Raw genomic sequence first — 20,822 nt, 5'->3', positions numbered from 1 at the left:
CAGGGCCCGCTGTTGTGATTTTGGGGAAGAGATGTCTGGTTACAGTTCTGGGGCCTGGTGTGTAGGTTCTGTCTGTCCTCAGGGAGCTCCTGGGTGTCTTTGGTGACTGGACTGTGGATATACAGCGTTTATGTTCCATGTTTCTGTCCTGAGGTGTGAGAGGGGACAGTGCCACATGTACACATGCCTGCGGGAATTCCAGGAGAGATGTGCATCCAAGAAACATCCCTGAGGCGTGGCTAGGTGTTGGGTGGCATGGTTTAGGTCGGTCACAGGTGTATATTGGTGGTGGCATGGTTAACCAGGGAGCCGCTGAGGGCGGGAGCCTGGTGTTCGTTGCCTAGAGGTGTGTCTGAGTGACTGTTGGGTGTCATGTGGTGTCTAAGGCTGGTGCAAGCCAGTGTGGGGTGTATCTGTGGTGCCCTGCAGATGTCTTGTGTCTTGAGAGCTGACTGTCTTTGTGGGGTGAAGCATTATCTAGGTCCAGGTCCTATCTGAGGGCCTCCTATCTCCAGGGCCATCAGGTGGCCTCAGGTGGTGGGCAAGCCTAGAGTGGGTTTTGGTGTTGGCCTCTTCCTGGAATGTGAGGGGTTCTGAAGGCAAGAGGGGCAGGCAAGCTGTGGTGGTCCCTCTCACCTGCTCGCTTCCCTCACATCCAATCCCCCAGGACATGCTCGAGTTCCCCGCCCAGGAACTTCGGAAGTACTTCAAGATGGGGGACCACGTGAAGGTGATCGCTGGCCGATTTGAGGGCGACACAGGCCTCATTGTGCGGGTGGAGGAGAACTTCATCATTCTCTTCTCTGACCTCACCATGCATGAGGTAGGTGTGTGGATGGGCGTGTCGAGAGGAGACCAAGGGACAGTTTACTGAGAGCCACCTCACCCTCGTACCTTTTCTCGGCAGCTGAAGGTGCTCCCCCGGGACCTGCAGCTGTGCTCAGAGACGGCCTCAGGTGTGGACGTGGGGGGCCAGCATGAATGGGGTGAGCTGGTGCAACTGGACCCCCGGACCGTGGGTGTCATCGTGCGACTAGAGCGGGAGACCTTTCAGGTATGTGCCACACCCAGTGGTGGGGGCTTACTTTTAGAGACTTCCTCTCCCACAACCCCCTCATCTTGTCAGAGCTGAGTTGCACACGTGGCTCTGTAACTTGATTCTGGCTGTGTGACACTTATCAGCAAGTGGCAAATCATTTACCCTCCCTGTGCCTCGATTTCACTGCCAGTAAGATAACAGCTGCATCTGCTTCACTGGCCACGAACGACTCCCTAACGTCAGATATGTACCCTGGAACTGGTGCTATCAAGGACAGGGTGCTCTCTCGCTCTTCCCCATTGTCCTGGATGTGCGAGTCAGAGAGCAAAGTGCTCAGGACCTACACTGTGGGTCGTTGTTTCTGTGCTGGATGACCCTAGAGAATCACCCCTTCAGCGCTCACTTCCCCCACCGTAGACAGCACCCTGCTCAGAGGGAAGTGTGTGTGGAGAGTCTGACCTGGGCTTGGCACAGAGGAATGGGTCAACAGTGTTCCGTCCTGTCCATCTCAGGTCCCTGAGGCTCAGCCAGGAGGCACAGTATCTTCCCAAAGAGTGTTTTGGAACAGTTGAGCTCGTTTTGGGATGGCTCAGTGCCTGGAGGGTGATGCTCTGACTTTGCCTGCCCCACAGGACAGTCTCTCACAAGGAGGGCGCACTGCTCCACCTCACCCTGACCTCTCAGCCTCTTGGCACCTCTTCCTTTGTAGGTGCTGAACATGTATGGGAAGGTGGTGACTGTCAGGCACCAGGCTGTGACTCAGAAGAAGGACAAACGCTTCGCTGTGGCCCTGGATTCTGAACAGAACAACATCCATGTGAAAGACATCGTCAAGGTCATTGACGGACCCCACTCAGTGAGTATAAGCTCCTGCTTCCAGCGGAATCTGAAAGTTGTAGTAAGATGGGGCACGGCCCAAGAGTGACTCTTCTCTCCCCTGCCTAGGACCGGGAAGGTGAGATCCGTCATCTGTACCACAGCTTTGCCTTCCTTCATTGCAAGAAGCTGGTGGAGAATGGAGGCATGTTTGTCTGCAAGACCCGCCACCTGGTGCTGGCTGGGGGTTTGAAGGTGAGGTGGGCATGGCGGGACTCTGTGTATTGGGTCCCCGACTCAGCTCTACAGCCTTCCTTGGGCCCAAGAGTAGCAAGATTGGGGCTTATTGCGGGGGAGCGGTTAGGAGAGCAATTGTCATTGTCAAGTCCTTGGAAAAACACAAGATAAGTTTCCTTGGGATTCTGAGTTGCTCACCCAATCACTCCATCCATCCAGTTTTATTGAACCACAACCTTTGGGCACCAGACACTGCAGACACTACAGACAGAAGTCACTGCTCTCCTAGAGCTGGTACTCCAGAGGCCAGCAGATTCTTAGATGCCCAAATGATACAGTGGGTAGCCGCTGCAGCCATGCTGAGGAGCGGAACTGGGTGGGAAGACAGAATCACAGGGGCTGCCACTTTAGGTAGAGGAGGAGACAAAAAACGAAGAATGGAGAGCCGTGAACTTGGTGTGGGGGGATAGCAGCTGCAAAGGCCCCGAGGTAGGACTTGTACATAATCATGTATAAAAAAGGAACTCTGGTCTGGGTACCAGGGACCAGGAGGTGACCTCAGGGCTCTGCAAGATGAGACGATGAATTCTTATGGCTTTTAGTTTTTGTGTTATTAGGGACTTAAATTTTTGATTAGCCACATTTCAGTTTCACTCCTTGGCCAAGGGAAGCGCAGTCATCTGGATCTGCCACAACGGCAGAGGGGTGGCAGTTCCGCCAAAGGGAAATGGAGGCGTTATCTCCAGAAGGAGGAGGGAGGGCTGCTGGGCAGGTCAGACAGGAAATGTCCATTGGAGAAGGTCGGTGTGGTGTGGAGGGCTGGAGACCGTCACCCAGGCCCTGCAGTTCACTCGTTGCCCCTCCCCTAGCCCCGAGATGTGACCAACCTCACCGTGGGCGGCTTTGTACCTATGAGCCCCCGGATCAGCAGTCCCATGCACCCCAGTGCTGGAGGTGAGGGGGGTCAGAGGCCAGGGGTGTGTCTGGGGGGTGGGAGGGTGCGGAGGGGAACCTTGGCTTCTCAGCTCAAGCCACTCATTGCTCAGGGGTCAGGGTTGGACACAGGATGCTCCTAACCCAACATGTCAAGCAGAAATGTTGGAGGGGAGGACGCGGTCCTAGGGCTCTGGTGACATTCTTCTCCCTCCCAGGTCAACATGGAGGCTTCGGTAGCCCAGGTGGAGGTGGTGGCGGCATGAGCAGGGGCCGAGGGAGGAGAGACAATGAGCTCATTGGCCAGACAGTGCGCATCTCCCAGGGACCCTACAAAGGTGACCTTCAAGGCCAAGTGGAGGCCTGGTGGGGCCAGGTGGGGAAGCCCAAACCTGACCTCCTGCTCCCCACAGGTTACATTGGTGTGGTGAAGGATGCCACCGAGTCCACAGCCCGTGTGGAGCTGCACTCCACCTGCCAGACCATCTCGGTGGATCGCCAGCGTCTCACCACGGTGTACGGCTGGGCCAGGGGAGGGCCAGTGGCGGGTGAGGGGCGGTGTGAAGGCCCCACTCACACTGTTCTGTCCACAGCGGCTCTCGACGTCCTGGTGGCATGACCACAACTTACGGGCGGACGCCCATGTACGGTTCCCAGACACCCATGTATGGCTCTGGCTCCCGCACACCCATGTACGGCTCGCAGACACCTCTCCAGGATGGTGAGTATGGCCAGGGTGTGAGGGGGGGGGGCGCGGGGGGGGGCAGGATAGGACATAATGGTGGGCATGCATGTCTCTCACGTTACAGGCAGCCGCACTCCACATTATGGCTCACAGACACCCCTACATGATGGCAGCCGCACTCCTGCCCAGAGTGGGGCATGGGACCCCAACAACCCCAACACACCATCACGGTGAGGGCCAGGTTCTGAGGCACGGGGTGCAGGGGCTTGGGCATGTGAATGGGTATGTTGTGGCATCCAGGGGCAGAAGGCTCTGGGGGATGTACCCGAAGGCCCAGGCATGAGTAGGTGTGGCTGGGAATGGGGCCATCCGGCCACTGTGGATAGCCACTGCTATGATGCCTGGGCAGGTGACCCCCATCTGCTCATGGTCTCTGCTGTGGAATGGCATGTGTTGCCATCCAACAGCATCTGCCACCTTACCATCCCCAGTTCTCAGCTGACTTCTGTCCCCAACAGGGCTGAAGAAGAGTATGAGTACGCCTTCGACGATGAGCCTACTCCGTCTCCACAGGCCTATGGGGGGACCCCCAACCCCCAAACACCTGGCTATCCAGATCCTTCCTCCCCCCAGGTCAACCCACAGTACAACCCACAGACTCCAGGGACGCCAGCCATGTGAGTGCCCTGGGTTAGCCCTGATTACGGCTGCACACACCCTCCCACTGCCTCACCCCCTGTACCTTCCCTGCTGAACAAATGTCCCTTCTTTCCTGTGTCTTCAGGTACAACACAGACCAGTTCTCCCCCTATGCCGCCCCCTCCCCTCAAGGCTCCTACCAGCCCAGCCCCAGTCCCCAGAGCTACCACCAGGTGGCACCAAGCCCAGCAGGCTACCAAAACACCCATTCGCCAGCCAGCTACCACCCCACACCCTCGCCCATGGCCTATCAGGTACTGGTCACCTTGGATGCCCTGCAGAGCAGTGGGCTAGAATGGATTGTGGCCTACAGCCAGGCCAAGTGACTGTTCCAGTGACACTATCCTCTGTTCCCCTGTAGGCAAGCCCCAGCCCTAGCCCAGTTGGCTATAGTCCGATGACACCTGGAGCTCCCTCCCCTGGTGGCTACAACCCGCACACACCTGGCTCAGGCATTGAGCAGAACTCCAGCGACTGGGTAACCACTGACATCCAGGTGAAGGTGCGGGACACCTACCTGGACACACAGGTGGTGGGTCAGACAGGAGTCATCCGTAGTGTCACGGTGAGTGGGAAACAGGCATGTTATGGTGATTGGTCAGCAGGCATCCTCTCCCTGGGTGCCCCCAATTTTCATGTTTGGGTTTTTTTGTTTTTGTTCTTTAACTGACCACATTGACAAAGATCCATCCATAGGATGACAGGCACGGGAGGGTTCAGGGTTTCTGCCCATCATACTCATCTCTGCCTGCCGCATTCACAACTAAAGTCTGTGACCTGAAACGGAGAAGGTGGTTGATTTCCATCATAGTCCTTTGAGATCAGCTCAGTAACATGTCCCGAGCACCTTGTCAGAACCAGGCTTGGGCTTGATGTCAGGCATCCACACCCCTGGGCTCCTCCAGGCCTCCCGGCCTCTCCCTTCTTCACACTCAGCCAAGTTCAGGACCTTTCCACACACACCTTCCTGTCTTCCTTCCGTGCATTGTCTGGCCAGTGCCTGCTCGTGCTCAGGGATTCTCTGCGCCAGCTCAGGCCTGGGGCTCAGGTCAGTGTGGTTCTGCAGGTGCTGCAGGAAAGCTTGGCGCTTACCCTGGTGGGTTCTCTGATTGTGAATGTTGATTGAGTCAAACAGCATCAGAGATTAAGATACTCCCGACCCTGCCCTCACAGGCCTCACGTTCCAGGGGTTGGGGACAGGGGGCAGATATGTCCTCAGACAGGGACAGTCCAGAGTGGGCACAGCTGGGATGAGGCAAGCCTAGAGGAGCTGGTGGGTGACGGAGAGGAGGCACCTTACCCAGCTTTAGGGGGGAATCAGGAAGGACTTTGTGGAAAGGGAGACTTCCAAGCCCACGACCTGAGGGACGAATAGGATTCGGCCAAGGAGAGGACAGGGAGCTGCACGTTTCGTGGAGCTGAAGTATGTCCATTTTGGCTGGAATATAAATAGCCAAGGGGAAGGTGAGCAGTGAAGTCAGAGGAGTGGCTGGGCCAGGTCCTGTGCCAGCCTAGAGAACTTTGGACCATCCAGCGGGCACTGGGGAACCACGGAGGCATCTAGGCAGCAGGGGAGTGATGGGCTCGGGTCTGTGGTTTGGAACTGATTCTCCATGTTGCAGTGTCAGGGAGGGAGTGGAGGTGGTGAAACTGGGGTCTTGGAGCCCTGAGGAGTTGGGGGCGTCAGGTTGCTCTGTGGCAGTGCCATGGGGAAGGAAGGAGGAACCGAGGTGGGAGAGGAGACTCTCCGGAGGCTGAACGGACAGACCTCAGAGCTGGACCACTATTGGTGACAAAGATGAGGTCCAGAGCTTGACTGGGCTGTGGGGCCATCTGACACCAGGGCCCAGGATGGGGGGCAGGTAGAAAGAAGCCAAGGCCATTTGAGGACATGAAGAGTCAGGTGCCTGAGAAGTAGTCCCCGTTTGGCCCAAGTTAGCTTCATCCTGGGGCTTCTCTTGCTGACTTGGTCACCCTCCCACCTTCCCTGCCACCATGCATCATTGGCTCCAGCCTTGGAACCAGGCACAGCTGTGGCCATCCTTGCTCACTTATCACATGGGGATTGAGTTTTCAGAATGAGCCTGTAGCCTGTGTCCCTTGGAGAGTGGGAACAGGACAGGTTGACCAGGCTGTGCCTACCCCACAGGGAGGCATGTGCTCTGTGTACCTGAAGGATAGTGAGAAGGTCGTCAGCATTTCCAGTGAGCACCTGGAACCCATCACCCCCACCAAGAACAACAAGGTAGGTCAGGGGACGGGGCCAAGGGGTGTCAGGCTGCTGACATGGGGCGCTGATTCTATGTCCCCCCACTTCAGGTAAAGGTGATCCTGGGTGAGGATCGGGAGGCCACCGGAGTCCTGCTGAGCATCGATGGTGAGGATGGCATCGTCCGCATGGACCTTGATGAGCAGCTCAAGATCCTCAACCTCCGCTTCCTGGGGAAGCTCCTGGAGGCCTAAGTCAGGAGGAGAGGTAGAATTCAGAAGATGACCTGGCAGATGAAGAGGACCAGGACCCTCCTTCCTTCCCTGGCCCTTGAACCTGACACAGAATCCTGGGCTTGGAGTAGGGCTACGCTGATCATTTTGGAGTTTCTTTATCTTCTTTTCTGGGTTTCCACCTTCTTCCTCCCTGATGCTCATAGGAATCAGAGTAGAATCTGGGGAAGGGTCCCCCACTTCTAACACCCCGCTGCCCCCAGCTTGCTTTTGTGTTTATGGTCTTTCAATAAAAAGAAGACGTTTGGACAGAGCTGTATGTGGGGTGCGGGGGGGCGGGTAGAGAGAGTCTTGTTTGTAGTGGGGTTATTTACAAAGCCAGCTTACTTACTTTTGTGCTTTGGGGTAAAGAACTGGAAACTATCAAAGTTCTCCCATCTAGAAAATGAGTTTGTACCTCAGAAGGCTCATGAGAGGGGTGGATGAGAAGACACTGGAAAGAGGTCATTGGAACAGAGCTTGCTCTGTGACTAACAAAATTACTTCTTACTCAGGCATGAATTCTACTAAGTGAAAATCACAGTCAATCCCCGCCCTACAGGGGTTGGGGCTGTAGCCCAGTGGTAGAGCGCTTGCCTGGCATATAGGAGGCACTGGGTTCGATCCTTATCACCACATAAAAATAAAAAACAAGCCCTACAACCTAAATGTCGCCTAGCAGCACACTTGATGGACCTTTATCTTGAGTTCCAAGAGCAGTGACACCAGAATTACTGGAGCTTCTGATAACATGGTAACAGGAGTGGGAGCAATGTTAAGAATGGGGCTTTGGGGGCTGGGGTTTGGCTGGGGTTTAGCTCAGTGGTGGAGTGCTTGCCTCTCACATGTGAGGTACTGGGTTCAATCCTCAGCACCCTAAAAGGTATTGTGTCTATCTACAACTAAAAAAGAATGGGGCTTTGTATCTTGAACTTCCTGTTCCTCATTTGATATTACATCGTTAATATCTTCTTGGGGGGAGGGGTTTACTGGGAATGGAACCCAGAAGTGCTTAACCACTGAGCCATATTCCCAGCCCTTTTTATTTTTTGAGACAGAGTCTCACTAAGGAGCACAGAGCCTTGGCAAATTGCTGAGGCTGACCTCAAACTTGTGATCTTCCAGTCTCAGCCTCCCAAGCCACTGGGATTATAGGCATGCATCGCCACGCCCAACCAGTATTAACACTTCTACAAATATGACAGTATTATAAAATACTTCAGATATTTAAAAAGATACCTCTGGGCAGGGTGGCATACGCCTGTAATCCCACTTTTTTGGAAAGCTGAGGCAGGAGGATCTCCGTTTCAAAGCCGTCTTAGCAACTTAGGCTGCAAGAGATCTAGTGAGACCCTGTCTCAGAATTTTTAAAAAAGCTGGGGATGTGGCTCAGTGGTTAAGTGCCCTTGGGTTCAATTCCTGGTACCTAAAATAAGTAAATAACCACGAAGACCCATGTCCCACTTCCCAGCTTAGGAAACAATAGGTACCAGAGAGAGAACCAATTTTGGCAGCAGCCCCAATCCATCCCCTTCAGCAGTAACCCCACCCTGGATTCCGTTTCATTACCTTGCCGGGCTTTTGCTACATCAATATTTTTGGTTTTTATATATAAGTTATCAGAGCCCACACACACTGAAAATGATTTGGCAAACATTCACGGCTTTTGCAAACTCAAATTCGTTGATTTCTCGCTCACTATTAAGGGCCCTCTCCAGCCACGCATGGCGCTGTGCTGCCTCTCCAGTCCTTTTATAAGAATTCATGGAGAAGGGGCAAGAAGAGTTCTGAGTATGGGAAAGAAGGCAGATTCCATCTCAGGGCTGGCTTTTCAGATGTCCTCCAGGGTCTGTTTCCACTTCTGAAAATTGAGAGGTGAAGATAAAGACCCCCTTAGGGGAGACAGCTATCATTGGGTTTTTGTTTTTTTTTAAACCTTTTACTTATTTTTGTGTGGTGCTGAGTGAGGATCGAACCCAGTGCCTCATGCATGCTAGGCAAACGCTGTACCACTGACATACAGCCCCAGCCCTAGCCTTAGTTTTACCTCCAAGCAATAGGTCTTATCCTCGTCCCTGCCTCGTCCATTTGCAGAACTGATGTTCCCTAAGGATTGAGGGGGGCGTGGTGCCAGCTGACTGTACTCCAATTGGTGTGCCTGGGAGACAGCTAATAAAGAAATCTAAGGCGATAGCACCTGCGGCAATCCGCCTGGAGCCTTTTGTCTCTCTCAGGCACCCGTCTACCCACCTTTACTCTGCGTCCTCATTGGCGGCAGCCTGCGCCCGGGGCGGGAGAAGAGGGAGCGAGTGGGCGGGGCCTCGTGGCGTCAGCGCAAGATGGCGGCCTCGGCGGCGCTGTTCTCGCGCTTGCGGAGCGGGCTCTGGCTCGGCGCGCGGGGGCTGTGCACGAGGCTGGCGACGCCGCCCCCCCGAGCCCCAGACCAGGTGAGCTGAATGGGATTGGGCCCTGGGTGCCTGGGCTCCTCCATGAAATTTCGGACGTATAGCTGCCGGGCAGGGGTTCTGGGATGCTGCACCTCAGGGTGCTGAATGGAAATCCGCCTGCGTTTGAGGGGTGCTTCCCTGCCTGCCAGGGACACATTTGCTTCCTGGGATGGATGTTGGGGCCCAAGGGCATCCTCTGGATCACACCTCCCACCCACGTGGGCGGCCGAAGAGGTCACCTCTTTCCCTGTGTCAGTGAACACTCAGGTGATAACACGACGGGGAGGGACCCGGGACGCTGGGGTTCCAGCCTGGCCTGGCGGGTATTTTCTTGGAGTTGTTAGTGGTAGTGAAGTAGATGTCCAGGCTTCGGATTCGACCTTCTTCCATGTGGACAGATCCCAACCATTCTGACCTCCAAGTTCATCACTTCCGTTCCCTTTTTTCCCCAAGTCCCATACAAGTTGTTCTTCCCTGCCCCCACTCCTGTCCCTTTTTTTCTAGACCCTGCTACCTTGAGCCTTAGGAATCCGGATGTTTTAACTCTGTCTTGTCCCGTGTGCCTTCTGTCCCCCAACTTCAGGCACCCCAGTTTTGGGCGACCTGATCCCTTAGTCTCCCTGACTGACTTTGCTGGACTCCAGACCCTCCAGTCCTCTTACCTCCAGGGTCCTGGGTAAACTGGCCTGTCAGTTCTTAAATTCCTGGATTCGTTGCCCTGTACAGTCTAGTTTAGACTCTCTGAAGGGGGTCCTCTCAGTTGCCCTTCCAAGAATACAGTGCTGGGAGTTATGTGGGTGTCTGCTTCTTGGCTTCTGATTTTGATTCTACTTGAACTAGAGTAGAGGTCAAAGTATCCTGACCTTGTCTCTCTCCTCTCCTAGCTAACCGCCTTCCTCCACTCCTCCCCCAATCTGCAGGCTGCAGAGATTGGAAGCCATGGGAGCACTAAAGCCCAGGGGCCACAGCAGCAGCCAGGCTCAGAAGGTCCCAGCTATGCCAAAAAAGTTGCACTTTGGCTTGCTGGTTTGCTTGGAGCTGGTGGGACTGTGAGCATCATCTATATTTTCGGTGAGGGACATGCCCCTGCCCCCCAATTTTGTTCTGCTGGCTTCCTGAATTCTACTGTGGAACCTTCCCCTCTTTCCCCGTAGTGGCTTCACTGATCTTCATTCTCTGACCCTTCAGTAGGGCTGCCAACTAGGACACCTATTTTGAAAACTGGAGAAGTCTCCTTTCTACCACTTCTGTCTCTCGAGCTGGTTCCTGTATCGGGCTATGGGGAACCAATTGGAAGAAGGAATATAGAGGAGGATAGCCTGGACCAGCCTTCTAAGCTGTGTCTTCCCTCAGCACACAAAAGTCCATCCCAGTCCCCTCCTCCCTTGAATTTAGGAGGCCATACCTCTAGCCCTCTCTCTCAGACCCAGGAGTCCAAGCCCCTGACATACCCTCTACCCTCAAGAGCCAGGAGATGGGGTCCCCATGTCTTCCATTGATTGTCTCCCTTGCAGGAAACAACCCTGTGGATGAAAACGGTGCCAAGGTGAGGGGCAACACGGCCTTGCCGGAGTCCTTCCTTTGTGAGGGTGGGTTCCTTTTGGTCTACTCAGGCTTGTCTCTGGCCTGGAGTGAGCCTCTCCCTCCCAAGGACCTTCTACTCCTCTCAGAGGTCTTGGAGAACCTTTTATAAGTATGTTGGGGCCCTGCCTCTTCCTTCCCAAACTTTCCATTTTTCTCTCCACCTCCCAGATTCCTGATGAATTCGACAATGGTAAGTCAACAAGCATAGATTCTGGGGTCCCCTGGCCCTCTTAACTGTGCCACTTAGGCACAGGAGCCCTCCCTATCTGGTGCTCCCAGCCCCTCCTCCTTCTTTTGGGGGGGCACAGACATGGGGGGCAGCAGCTGGATGGCTTGGGGGAGAGGCATTACAAAGCTCCAGCCCTTTTCCTGGCCCCTCAACCCAGGAGCAGATGGCCTAGGACAGATGGGGGAGGGGAACCCGGGTGGGAGGGCTTGGGGAGACAGGGCAGTCTATCCCCAGACACATGGCTTCCTGTGCCTTAGATCTGAGCATCTGCAGCCCCTAACCCCCTCCTCTTTATGACAGCCTCTTTTTTTTCCCCTAAGCTCCTACCCCACCAGGCTCCTCATTTCCAAAACAATGCCTCCTTCCCTCCCCCTCTCATTAACCAGCTTTTGATGGGGAGCTTCTGACAAATTGGATAGTAGTTGTCAATTCTGTCACACCTGGCCCTTCCCAAGAGAAAAGTAAAATTGGTGGATCCAGAAAGCCACCTGTTTTGTGCTGGGGAGTTTGTTATACTGATTGTTGCAGCGAGGCATCGGGGTGAGTATATTTTAACTGGGCAGATATAAAATTATAGTGGCTTCAACAAATCAATATGCTGATTTAAATTGGGCAGGTAGAGACGTCGGTTTAAAATGTGCATATTAACTGGTTTCAATATTGTGGTTTTTCAGAGATTGGCCCTTAGGTAGAACTGGACTGAAAATACTGCCCTCCAGCGGGCACTCCTGGAAGCTCTCGGTTTCAGCTGAAGCCAGTGTACTCATTTAAACCAGGGTTTTTCACCTTCAGCCCTATTGACAGTTTGAACTAGATCATTCTTTACTGTGAGGGGACTGTCTTGTGTATTATAGGATGTTTAGCAGCACCCAGGATAATTATATTTACGCACTAGGTGCCAGAATCATGGCAATCAAAACTGTCCCCATGGGCTGGGGTGCAGCTTGGAAGAGCCCATGTTTAGTGTGGGTGAGATCCTGGGTTCAGTCCTAGCATCAAAAAAAAAAAAAGGTCTCTAGACATTGCCAAATTTACGGTGGTAGTGTGTGTCGGAGGGACAAGATAAATAAAAGTGTTCTTAGTTGAGAATCTCTGTGTTCACTGTAGTATAACTAGACTAGTGCCCTGGCTTCGAGCAGACATCTCAAGCTCAGGATGGACTAAACACTGGCATAAGATCAAAAGGTGTACATGTCTGAATTTTTTAAAAATATTTTTGTTTAGTTGTAAATGGACACAATACCTTTATCTTGTTTATTTATTTTCATGTGGTGCTGAGGATCGAACCCAGTGCCTCACATGTGCGAGGCAAGCACTCTGCCACTGAGCCACAGCCCTAGCCACTATATGTCTGAATTTTAGGTGGGCTATTTTTATACCTGGCATGGAGTGTGGAAGTAAGTATTCACATTAAAACTGGGTAAGTGAGGGGGCTGGGGCTGGGGCTCAGCAGTAGAGCACTCACCTAGCATGGCTGAGGCACTGGGTTCTGTCTTTAGCACCACATAAAGATTAATAAAGGTATTGTGTCCATCTACAATCAAACATATTTTTTTAAAAACTGGGTAAATGAATATCTTTGTTCCCACCTGATAATATGTCATTGCCATCTACCTTTTGGCCTGGAAATGAGCTGATTGAAACCAGGCGGGAGTAGACCTGCTGTGTGTCTGGTGGATCACAAACCTCTGGTGTTTGGGAGGTCGAGCAGCAGCTTATCTTGGAATCCTTTGTGCCCGATGTTCTCCTAGATCCAATTCTGGTCCAGCAGTTACGTCGGACATACAAATATTTCAAAGATTATAGACAGGTAAGCAGGGACCTGGGCCTGGTCCCTACCTTCCGTCCTCAGCCCCCAGCTTCTGTGTCAAGCACCCTTGTCCCTTTTCTGTCCCACAGATGATCATTGAGCCCACCAGCCCCTGCCTTCTTCCAGACCCTCTGCGGGAGCCATACTACCAGCCGCCCTACACACTTGTCTTGGAGCTCACTGGTGTCCTCTTGCACCCTGAGTGGTCGGTGTGTCTCGGGGAAGGCAGCGGGTTGGGGATATTCCTGTGCAGTGGGCTGGGGGTGCTATGTGATCTTGGGGAGGGCCTGTCTCTTCCCACTGCCTCGCTTTCAGTGCCCACTGTGGGGCTGTCGGGGGCGTGCCAGGAGTCGGCTCTTGCTCTAGACTCTAGTTCTTAGCCGTTGTGTTCTCAAACCCCCAAGAACAGAGGGAACCCTGGCTCTGGGAACCCCCTGGCTGGGTCTAGGCCCCGGGCCCCTCGTGGTCCTGGTGGCTCACTGCCCTCATCCCCCAGCTGGCTACTGGCTGGAGGTTCAAGAAGCGGCCAGGCATTGAGACCTTGTTCCAGCAGCTTGCACCTCTGTACGAAATCGTCATCTTCACGTCAGAGACGGGCATGGTGAGGCTCCGGGGCAGAGCAGGCATGGGTGATGTGGGGAGCAAGAGATCTGCTGGGCCAGACCCAGCTGACCTCTCCTCGATCCCCCCAGACTGCGTTTCCACTCATCGACAGTGTGGACCCTCATGGCTTCATCTCCTACCGCCTCTTCCGGGATGCCACTAGATACATGGACGGACACCATGTCAAGGTGCCGTGTGGGGGTCATGGTGGGCCTCTGGGGTGCGCTCAGGTGCCAGCACTGCCAGAAAGAGGGCTGAGCTCCAGTCCCGGCCTCCACCCTGCTTGTGATTCTGTACAGATCTCATTCTCCTGGCAGGACCTGAGCTTGGCGGAGCATTTTGGCCCTTCCTCCAGAATCTGGGGGAGTGGGGAGAAGTGGGGTCTCCCTAAAGAAGACAGTTTTGGGTGAGGGGTAGTGATGTGGAGTGATGGGTGAGGGGTAGTGATGTGGAGTTTCGTCTCTCTGTGTCTGTAACTGGGTGCTTCAGGACAGTGGATAATTACAGTTGCTCCCATGAGCCTGTTTTTGGAAACACATGCTGGGGTCTGGGCCTGGCTCCAGGATTCTCTGTGCCCGGCTCCAGAATTCCCTGTGCCCTGGCGTCTGTTGGGCTTCTATCTGGGTCTTGGTGGGGCTGGGGGCTTACGTTGGGATTCAACGGTGCATGGACTGTGACGAAGATCTGTGTCAGTCTGTGTGACTCCCTGTGTGTTGCTGTGGGTCCATCTGCACCTCTTTTTCCTGGGCAAGAGGTTCCTTGACCTGCAGCATATCACAGTCACCTCACCTGGGCAGTAGTTGGACACGCCAGGGCCCGCCCATCCCAAGAGGGCCTAGGAGCTGGCGTTGACTCCGCCCAGCCAGAGGCCGAGGGCTCTGCAGGTGGAGTTTGGGAGACTGGCCATGGTGATGCCTTGTGTGTGCATGTTCCTCGTGGGGAGGGGAGGGGCACAGAGAGTGACCTGACCTGTCGCCCACTTCCAGGACATTTCGTGTCTGAATCGGGACCCGGCCCGAGTGGTGGTCGTAGACTGCAAGAAGGAAGCCTTCCGCCTGCAGCCCTACAACGGTGTCGCCCTGCGGCCCTGGGACGGCAACTCCGACGACCGGGTCTTGTTGGACCTGTCTGCCTTCCTTAAGAGTGAGGCTGGTCCCGCCCTCCTAGCCCCTGACCCCAGGGACCTGGTCCTCAAGGTGATGGCAGATGCTTGATTCTGCCTTGTCTTCCTTGTTCACTGGCAGTCAAGTGAGGCCCTGGGCTGTCTCCAGTGCTGGGAAAGCAAACTGCAGTCAAGGGGCAGAGGCCACGAGCATCTTGGAGTCCCAGAGACTCCTGTGCCTGGGTGCTCCCCTGGGAATGTCGGGGGAGCCCTTGTGGAGCATTGCGAGCGTTCCAGGGAGTGTCGGTCTAGGATCTGACCTTGGCCCTGAGGGCTCTGCCTCCCTTGGGCCTCAAGGCTGGCTGACCGCGTCCTGTTGTGCCCGCAGCCATTGCTCTGAACCAAGTGGAGGACGTGCGGACTGTGCTGGAGCACTACGCCCTGGAGGACGACCCGCTGGAGGCTTTCAAGCAGCGGCAGAGCCAGCTCGAGCAGGTTGGACTCCTCCACGCCCACGGTCCCTTCTGAGGCTCCCGAAGGAGGTTCCTGAAGCAGCCCCTCTCTATACTGTCCCCTGGCTGACTGTGACCTTGGCCAGTACCTTCTCCTTTGCCTCAGTATCTGTGACCTGGGGCGGTGACACAGCCTTCTGGGCAGGGATGTGGCGAGGAGAGTGGCCTGGTTCTATGAGCTGCTCAGGAAATGGAAAGAACGTGAGATGGGTCTGGAGGAGGGAATGTCCTTGACACTTGTGAGCAGTCCTGGGGACTCCCTGTGGAGGTAGACTTAAGGTTTAGATCATGTCTGGAGGGAGGTATCCATGGCACTTGGCCAGGAGTCTGGGGAGGGAATTTTGCTGGTCCTGGAGGGACACTGGTATGTGGCTCGAGTCAGAAAAGATGCTCAGGTCCAGGCTGCGGTTGGCCAGATTCTGGGTTGGCTTTCTGGGGCTAGCTAGAGCCCCTAAGTGCCCAGAGAAGGCCTGGAGACCTGGGTCAGGTGCTTCCCCCATGCCAGCCACTGGGGCTCAGAGTAGGACAGGGCAGTCTGTTGAAGAAGGCTATGGTCTTTGGATCTGGGGTCTCCCCCAGTATCCAGGATGGGGTCTAGGGTCTGAGATGGGGCTTCTGAAAATTTTCTGCCTGAGAAACTGCTGAAGTTCATGGTTGAAAATTCCGAGGGCCTGGGATCTGAGTGTGGTGTCCCCCAGGCATCTGAGGTTGAGCTCCTGTGACGCAGCTGGCCCTTACCAGTGTGTGAATGGGCTGGAGCTGGCGTGCAGTGCTCTGTTGGTTTGGGGAGGGGAGTGGGCCCTGGGCCAAAGTCTAAAGGAAGGCTGGCCCCTGGGCTGAGGCTGGGGACTGGCAGTGTGGGAGGAAACCCACCTACCCCAGGCTGACCTCCTCCTCCTCTTGTCCCCTGACCACAGGAGGAACAGCAGCGCCTGGCTGAGCTCGCCAAGTCCAACAAGCAGAAACTCTTCTTCGGCTCTCTCACCAGCCGCTTGTGGCCTCGCTCCAAACAGCCCTGATGCTTTGGGCCTCCTCAAACTCACTGCCTGGGTTCAGGGCCTCAGGCCCCAGTGCTCCCAGACCAAGGCTTGGGCAGCCACATGTCCAATAAAGTGCATCCCAGATGGCACAATCCTGTGTCCGGAGAGTCTCCAGATGGGGCATCAGGGTGAGGTCCGGGACTTGGGTCATCATTCCTCAGTGGCCAGCTGACTGCTGAACAGAGCAGAGGCTCTGTAGGATCAGGGCCAGTTTGGGCCTGGCTGTCTGGAAACCCGGGTCTCTGCTCGGCTGTCTTCCCATGTGCTGTTTGATCTGCAAAAAGTGCACCTCTCTGGCTCCAGATTCCTCGCATGTGGAGAAAAGCAGAGGATGGGGGTTAAACACAGGTAGCTCCCGTGGAAATAAAGCCAAGTTGAGCCCTGGTGGTCTAGAGATGGCCCCACCTCACCTGGACATCTGCTCACCTCCCGCCAGCTGTGGCCCCATGGGAAGGTAGCCCTGGAGTTGTTTGAGCTTCCGGTTTTTCAACAGAAGCCCAAAGTTGGGAGGGATGGATGAGTGGATGGATTGATGGATCGATGGATTGATTTTTGAGATGCGCTCTCACTGTGTTGCCGAGGCTGGTCTTGAACTCCAGGGCTTGAGTGGTCTTCCTGCCTCAGCTTCCAGAGTATCTGGGGCATAAGACTGCTATAGTGCCCGCTCAGAAATGAGGATTTTTATATTAAATCTCACTGTTGATTGGTTTTCTGCAGTGCTGGGTGGAGCCCAGGACCTCACACACCAGGCTGAAACTGTGCCCTGAGATTTAAACAGCCACATGTGTCTCCTGGCCCCCATATTGGCAAGCACGGCTGTGTGGGTTCCTGACTGTCCAAGTGCAGATGCAAGCTCTGCCACTTCCTGGCAGGCTGTGTGACCCTGGACAAGTTATTTTACCTCTCGGTGCCTCAGTTTCTACATCTATCTTAGTTTCTGCCTCAGCTTAAAAGCAGAGCCCCTTCCACATAGGCCCCCGGGTAGTAGCTGTAAGAATCTAAGGGAGGCACCTCTCCACCTTGGTTTTGTCATCTCTAAAACAGGGGTGTTGGTACCTTAGAGAGGCTGTCAGGAATAGTGACATGAACTGTCCAGGGGCTAAATGGGGCCTGCCCTTAACAGGCCACATGGTTGTCACAGATGGAAATGTGCTGGACCTTTTTGGCTTGAAGTGACTTCCTTCCAGCCTCTCCGCTCCGGCTGGCACCTACTACTGGTACCAACTATTTTTAAAAGATCTTCCTTGATGTTTCTTATAAGAACTAAATGCACTTGAAATAATGGTCAGCCAGATGCTGAGGGGCACACCTGTGATCTTAGGAGGCTGAGGCTGAGGCAGGAGGATCACAACTTTGAGGCCAGCCCCAGCAATTTAGCCAGAACCTGTCTCAAAAAGGCCTGGGATGTAGTGTGGTAGAGCACCCCTGGGTTCAATTTAAAAGAAAAGTTCGTGGGCATCTGCAAAGATAAAGTTTGCAGGAACACTCCCAGCCCTGGGTACTGTTTCTAATGCAGGAAGCCCACCCACATCCTCAGGGCTCCCTAGTTTGGGGAAGTTCCTGGATAGAGGGAGGGCCTGCATTTGCTTTGCATGTGGCTTTAAGAAATGAGACTGAGGATAAGGGGACAAAGCTTCTGCGAGTGAGTGTCCTGGGGGAGCCCCTGGTGGGCTGGGAGCTTGCCCCCCCCCCATGTGCCTACATCCCAGGGAACCTGGGGGCCTTTCCAATTCCCCTGTACCAGTACATGGAAGGAAGAGGTTTATCCGCTGGCCCCTCCCCTCTGGGGTCAAGAGTGGCTCTTGGGGCAGCAGCCTTTGGCATTCTGGGTGGCACATGCTCTTGCAACCATTGGATCTCCCAGACTTGCCGCTCACTTTGGTGCCAGCTCAGCCCCTTGTGCAGTCAGGTGACACTCGCTGAAAGCTGGTGGGGAGGAGAGGATTTGACACTGCTTGTATGACATGGCAGTACATGATCCTCAAGTGCCCTGGGCACCAGGGGTGTGTTGTGTCCTGGGGTCTTCTGATGGACAGCACTGCGCCGCATTAAAGCACCCCAACAGGACCTGCATCTCCGGGTCACACCTCGGGCTCTGTGACCCTGGGGAGGCCTTAGCCTCTATTTCCTCACCCCAAGGGGTTGATACTGGCTCCTCCCCGCTGGCCCCCTGCTGTGTGGCCCTGCTGGCCCTGGCTGCAGAAGTGGGCCCAGGGGTGGGGAGCTCCGCCCTCATGGAGCTGTGGTCCCACAGAGGAGATGACAATGGATAAAGAAAAATAAACCCAGTGACTCAGGAGGCTGAGGGGGGAGATCCAAAGCTGGGGCAGTTTAGCAAGACCCTGACGGAAAAGGGCTGGGGTATAGCTCAGTGGGACAGTGCCCCTGGCTTCAGTCCTCAGTAATGAAAAAGAAAATGTGGGAGAAGCAGGGGCTTGGGGACTTGGAGGGCTACTTTATACTTGAGGGAATGGTCCAGAAAGGCGTCTTGGGAAGGTACAGTTGAGCAGAGCCCAGAACAAAATGAGAAGAAAAGCCCTGGGGACCTCACGGAGGCCTCGGCCTTTGCACTTCCTTTGCCACCCTCACCTTCTCTAGGTATCAGCGCACGTGTCACCTCAGCAGGCCTTCTGTGGTCTCTAAGGTTAGCACATAAGAAAAAGTCCCAGCCAGCACAGTGGAGCACACCTGTAATCCCAGCAGCTCAAGAGGCTGAGGCAGGAGGATCTCAAGTTCAAAGCCAGTCTCAGCAGTAGGGAGGCACTAAGCAACTCAGTGAGACTCTGTCTCTAAATAAAATATAAGGGCTGGGGATGTGGTTGAATACCCCTGAATTCAGTCCTTGATGCCAAAAAGTAAGTCCCAAACAGCCAAAAAGATAGTCAGAAATCCTGTAAAGTACATTTCCCACACATGTGACATGAGAGTCCCTGAGAAATGCCATAATGCTTAGCACAAACCTGCAATAAAGGCTACTTTTAAAATTTTATTCATTTTTTAATGGTGACAGGAATCCAACCTAGAGCCTTGTATATGAGAGGCAAGTGTTGTTTTAAGTATTTATTATTTTAGTTATAGGTAGACACAATATCTTTATGTGGGGCTGAGGATCAAACCCAGTGCCTCATGCATGCAAGGCGAGCACTCTTCCTCTGAGCCACAATCTCAGCCCCAGACAATTTTTAATTTTTAAAAATTTTTAGGTATATCAAACCTGGAATCTTTTACTTTCTCAAATTACCCAGGGCAGAAATTTGCCGTCTCCCACATCTCATTCTTTTTTTTTTTTTTTTTTAGTTGTTGACAGCTTTATTTTATTTATTCATATGTGGTGCTGAGAATCAAACCCAGGCCTCACACATGCCAGGCAAGTGCCCTACCGCTGAGCCCCAGTCCCAGCCCCAGCCCTCCCACAACTAATTCTAATCTTGCCCAAATTCTGTGTGAACGTCTCCAAGATGGGAGCACTCTCTCACCTGACCCTAATCTGCTGCCCAATAATCTGGGTCCACAAGGTCTGGCTTTTCCCTTGGGGGGGCCACAGAATCTGAGTAGTGAGGATGTGGGACAAGGACTTCAAATGTCAGTCTTAAAGATGCACGAGCCACTGAAGAGTATGCAGGGGGAGGACAGGGCCGGGTTTGTGTTCAGAAAGACTCCATAGGCCAGAGTGGTCAGGGCCGGTGGGGAGGCCGGGGCAGAGGGGTGGGGCCAGCACAGAGGAATCCCTGGGGGCTCCATAGGCCAGAGTGGTCAGGGCCGGTGGGGAGGCCCGGGCAGAGGGGTGGGGCCAGCACAGAGGAATCCCTGGGGGCTGTGGGAGCTCAGAGGCCTGGGGCCCTTGGGGAGGCATCCCCAGGGCATCCCTCCATCCATAGGGAGGGAGGGAAGGAGCGGCAGAATGAGAAGGAGCCTGGACATTGCGTGAGCTGACCCACAGCCTTCTCTGGCTCAGACCCTCCCCTACTCCAGTGTCCTCAGGATTAGGAGAAGGTTCTAGATTGGCATTCGTCTATTAATTACAAAATGAGCACTCTGTGTGCCCGACTTTGCTGGCCTCTAGCAGACAATATGCATTTAAATTCAACCTGTATTTTCCCCCTAAAAATATTAGCCTCCGAATTAATGTCCCCTGCTCCGGGAAAAGGAATGAGTTTCCTCCATCCAACGGGCTTTGCCCTGGGCACAGAGTGATTAGGTCCAGGGCTGGAACATCTGCCCCTAACTGGCGTTTTTTGCTGTGGCCCTGGAATACTAAGGGATTTTGGAGGGTCTGGGGGCGCCCCCCACCGCATTCGTCCTGGGGTGGGAGAGCGACTCCTGGCTCCTGGTGCGTGAAGACGAATTTCCTGCCCATTTGCTCCTCACACCTTCCGGAGGCCAAACGGGCGGCCCAGCTGCGGCCGAGGGGGAGGGGCGCGGCCGCCCGGCAGATGGCGGCATTTACATACAGCTGAGAGTTCCCTTTGAGGCTGGGGCTCCTGGCCCTGGCGTCTGGTGCGTCTGGTGAAGAGGGGTTTGGGAGGGTGGCTTTGTTATCTGGAGGCGGAACACACAGGAATACCCGCGCATACACACACATACACACAGGTCCACAAAGAACCC

At 54.4% G+C, this 20,822-nt stretch overlaps 2 protein-coding genes across 4 annotated transcripts in view; both read left to right on the top strand.

The window, feature by feature from the left end:
- The window catches only part of Supt5h (SPT5 homolog, DSIF elongation factor subunit), a 28,802-nt gene extending 21,642 nt beyond the window's left edge, over nucleotides 1-7,160 (top strand). For both annotated transcript variants that reach the window (XM_076839642.2, XM_076839641.2), the window contains 14 exons: nucleotides 668-823; nucleotides 908-1,054; nucleotides 1,749-1,895; nucleotides 1,985-2,110; nucleotides 2,962-3,046; nucleotides 3,244-3,363; nucleotides 3,439-3,541; nucleotides 3,619-3,746; nucleotides 3,835-3,940; nucleotides 4,229-4,387; nucleotides 4,495-4,663; nucleotides 4,771-4,974; nucleotides 6,559-6,654; nucleotides 6,729-7,160. In XM_076839642.2, coding sequence (XP_076695757.1) covers nucleotides 668-823; nucleotides 908-1,054; nucleotides 1,749-1,895; nucleotides 1,985-2,110; nucleotides 2,962-3,046; nucleotides 3,244-3,363; nucleotides 3,439-3,541; nucleotides 3,619-3,746; nucleotides 3,835-3,940; nucleotides 4,229-4,387; nucleotides 4,495-4,663; nucleotides 4,771-4,974; nucleotides 6,559-6,654; nucleotides 6,729-6,872 — 1,890 coding nt within the window. In that variant the 3' untranslated portion in view covers nucleotides 6,873-7,160. The remainder of the gene's footprint in view (nucleotides 1-667; nucleotides 824-907; nucleotides 1,055-1,748; nucleotides 1,896-1,984; nucleotides 2,111-2,961; nucleotides 3,047-3,243; nucleotides 3,364-3,438; nucleotides 3,542-3,618; nucleotides 3,747-3,834; nucleotides 3,941-4,228; nucleotides 4,388-4,494; nucleotides 4,664-4,770; nucleotides 4,975-6,558; nucleotides 6,655-6,728) is intronic.
- Nucleotides 7,161-9,192: 2,032 nt separating this feature from the next.
- Nucleotides 9,193-16,309, top strand: Timm50 (translocase of inner mitochondrial membrane 50). Of its 2 annotated transcripts, none has more exons than XM_076838707.2 (11): nucleotides 9,193-9,337; nucleotides 10,222-10,408; nucleotides 10,852-10,883; nucleotides 11,090-11,111; nucleotides 12,902-12,960; nucleotides 13,050-13,169; nucleotides 13,457-13,561; nucleotides 13,653-13,751; nucleotides 14,550-14,706; nucleotides 15,054-15,160; nucleotides 16,095-16,309. In XM_076838707.2, the coding sequence occupies exons 1-11, from the start codon at nucleotides 9,230-9,232 to the stop codon at nucleotides 16,194-16,196; spliced, it is 1,098 nt and encodes a 365-aa protein (XP_076694822.2). In that variant the 5' UTR covers nucleotides 9,193-9,229; the 3' UTR covers nucleotides 16,197-16,309. The 2 variants fall into 2 exon arrangements, with proteins under 2 accessions (XP_076694822.2, XP_076694823.2); XM_076838708.2 differs by having other exon boundaries at nucleotides 9,194-9,337; nucleotides 10,258-10,408.
- The last annotated feature ends 4,513 nt before the right edge of the window (nucleotides 16,310-20,822 follow it).

This window comes from Callospermophilus lateralis, chromosome 18 (assembly GCF_048772815.1).
Source record: "Callospermophilus lateralis isolate mCalLat2 chromosome 18, mCalLat2.hap1, whole genome shotgun sequence".
NCBI classification, from domain to species: Eukaryota; Metazoa; Chordata; class Mammalia; order Rodentia; family Sciuridae; genus Callospermophilus; species Callospermophilus lateralis.
The sequence above is the reverse complement of the archived record's forward strand: the minus strand, read 5'-3'. Positions and strand labels throughout refer to the sequence as shown.

Excerpts from the sequence above, each read along its gene's own strand:
- Timm50 (XM_076838707.2), top strand. The coding sequence starts at position 9,230 with ATGGCGGCCTCGGCGGCGCTGTTCTCGCGCTTGCGGAGCGGGCTCTGG. Across the intron at positions 12,961-13,049 it reads ATTTCAAAGATTATAGACAG|ATGATCATTGAGCCCACCAG; the intron begins GTAAGCAGGGAC and ends TCTGTCCCACAG. Across the intron at positions 13,562-13,652 it reads TCACGTCAGAGACGGGCATG|ACTGCGTTTCCACTCATCGA; the intron begins GTGAGGCTCCGG and ends CGATCCCCCCAG.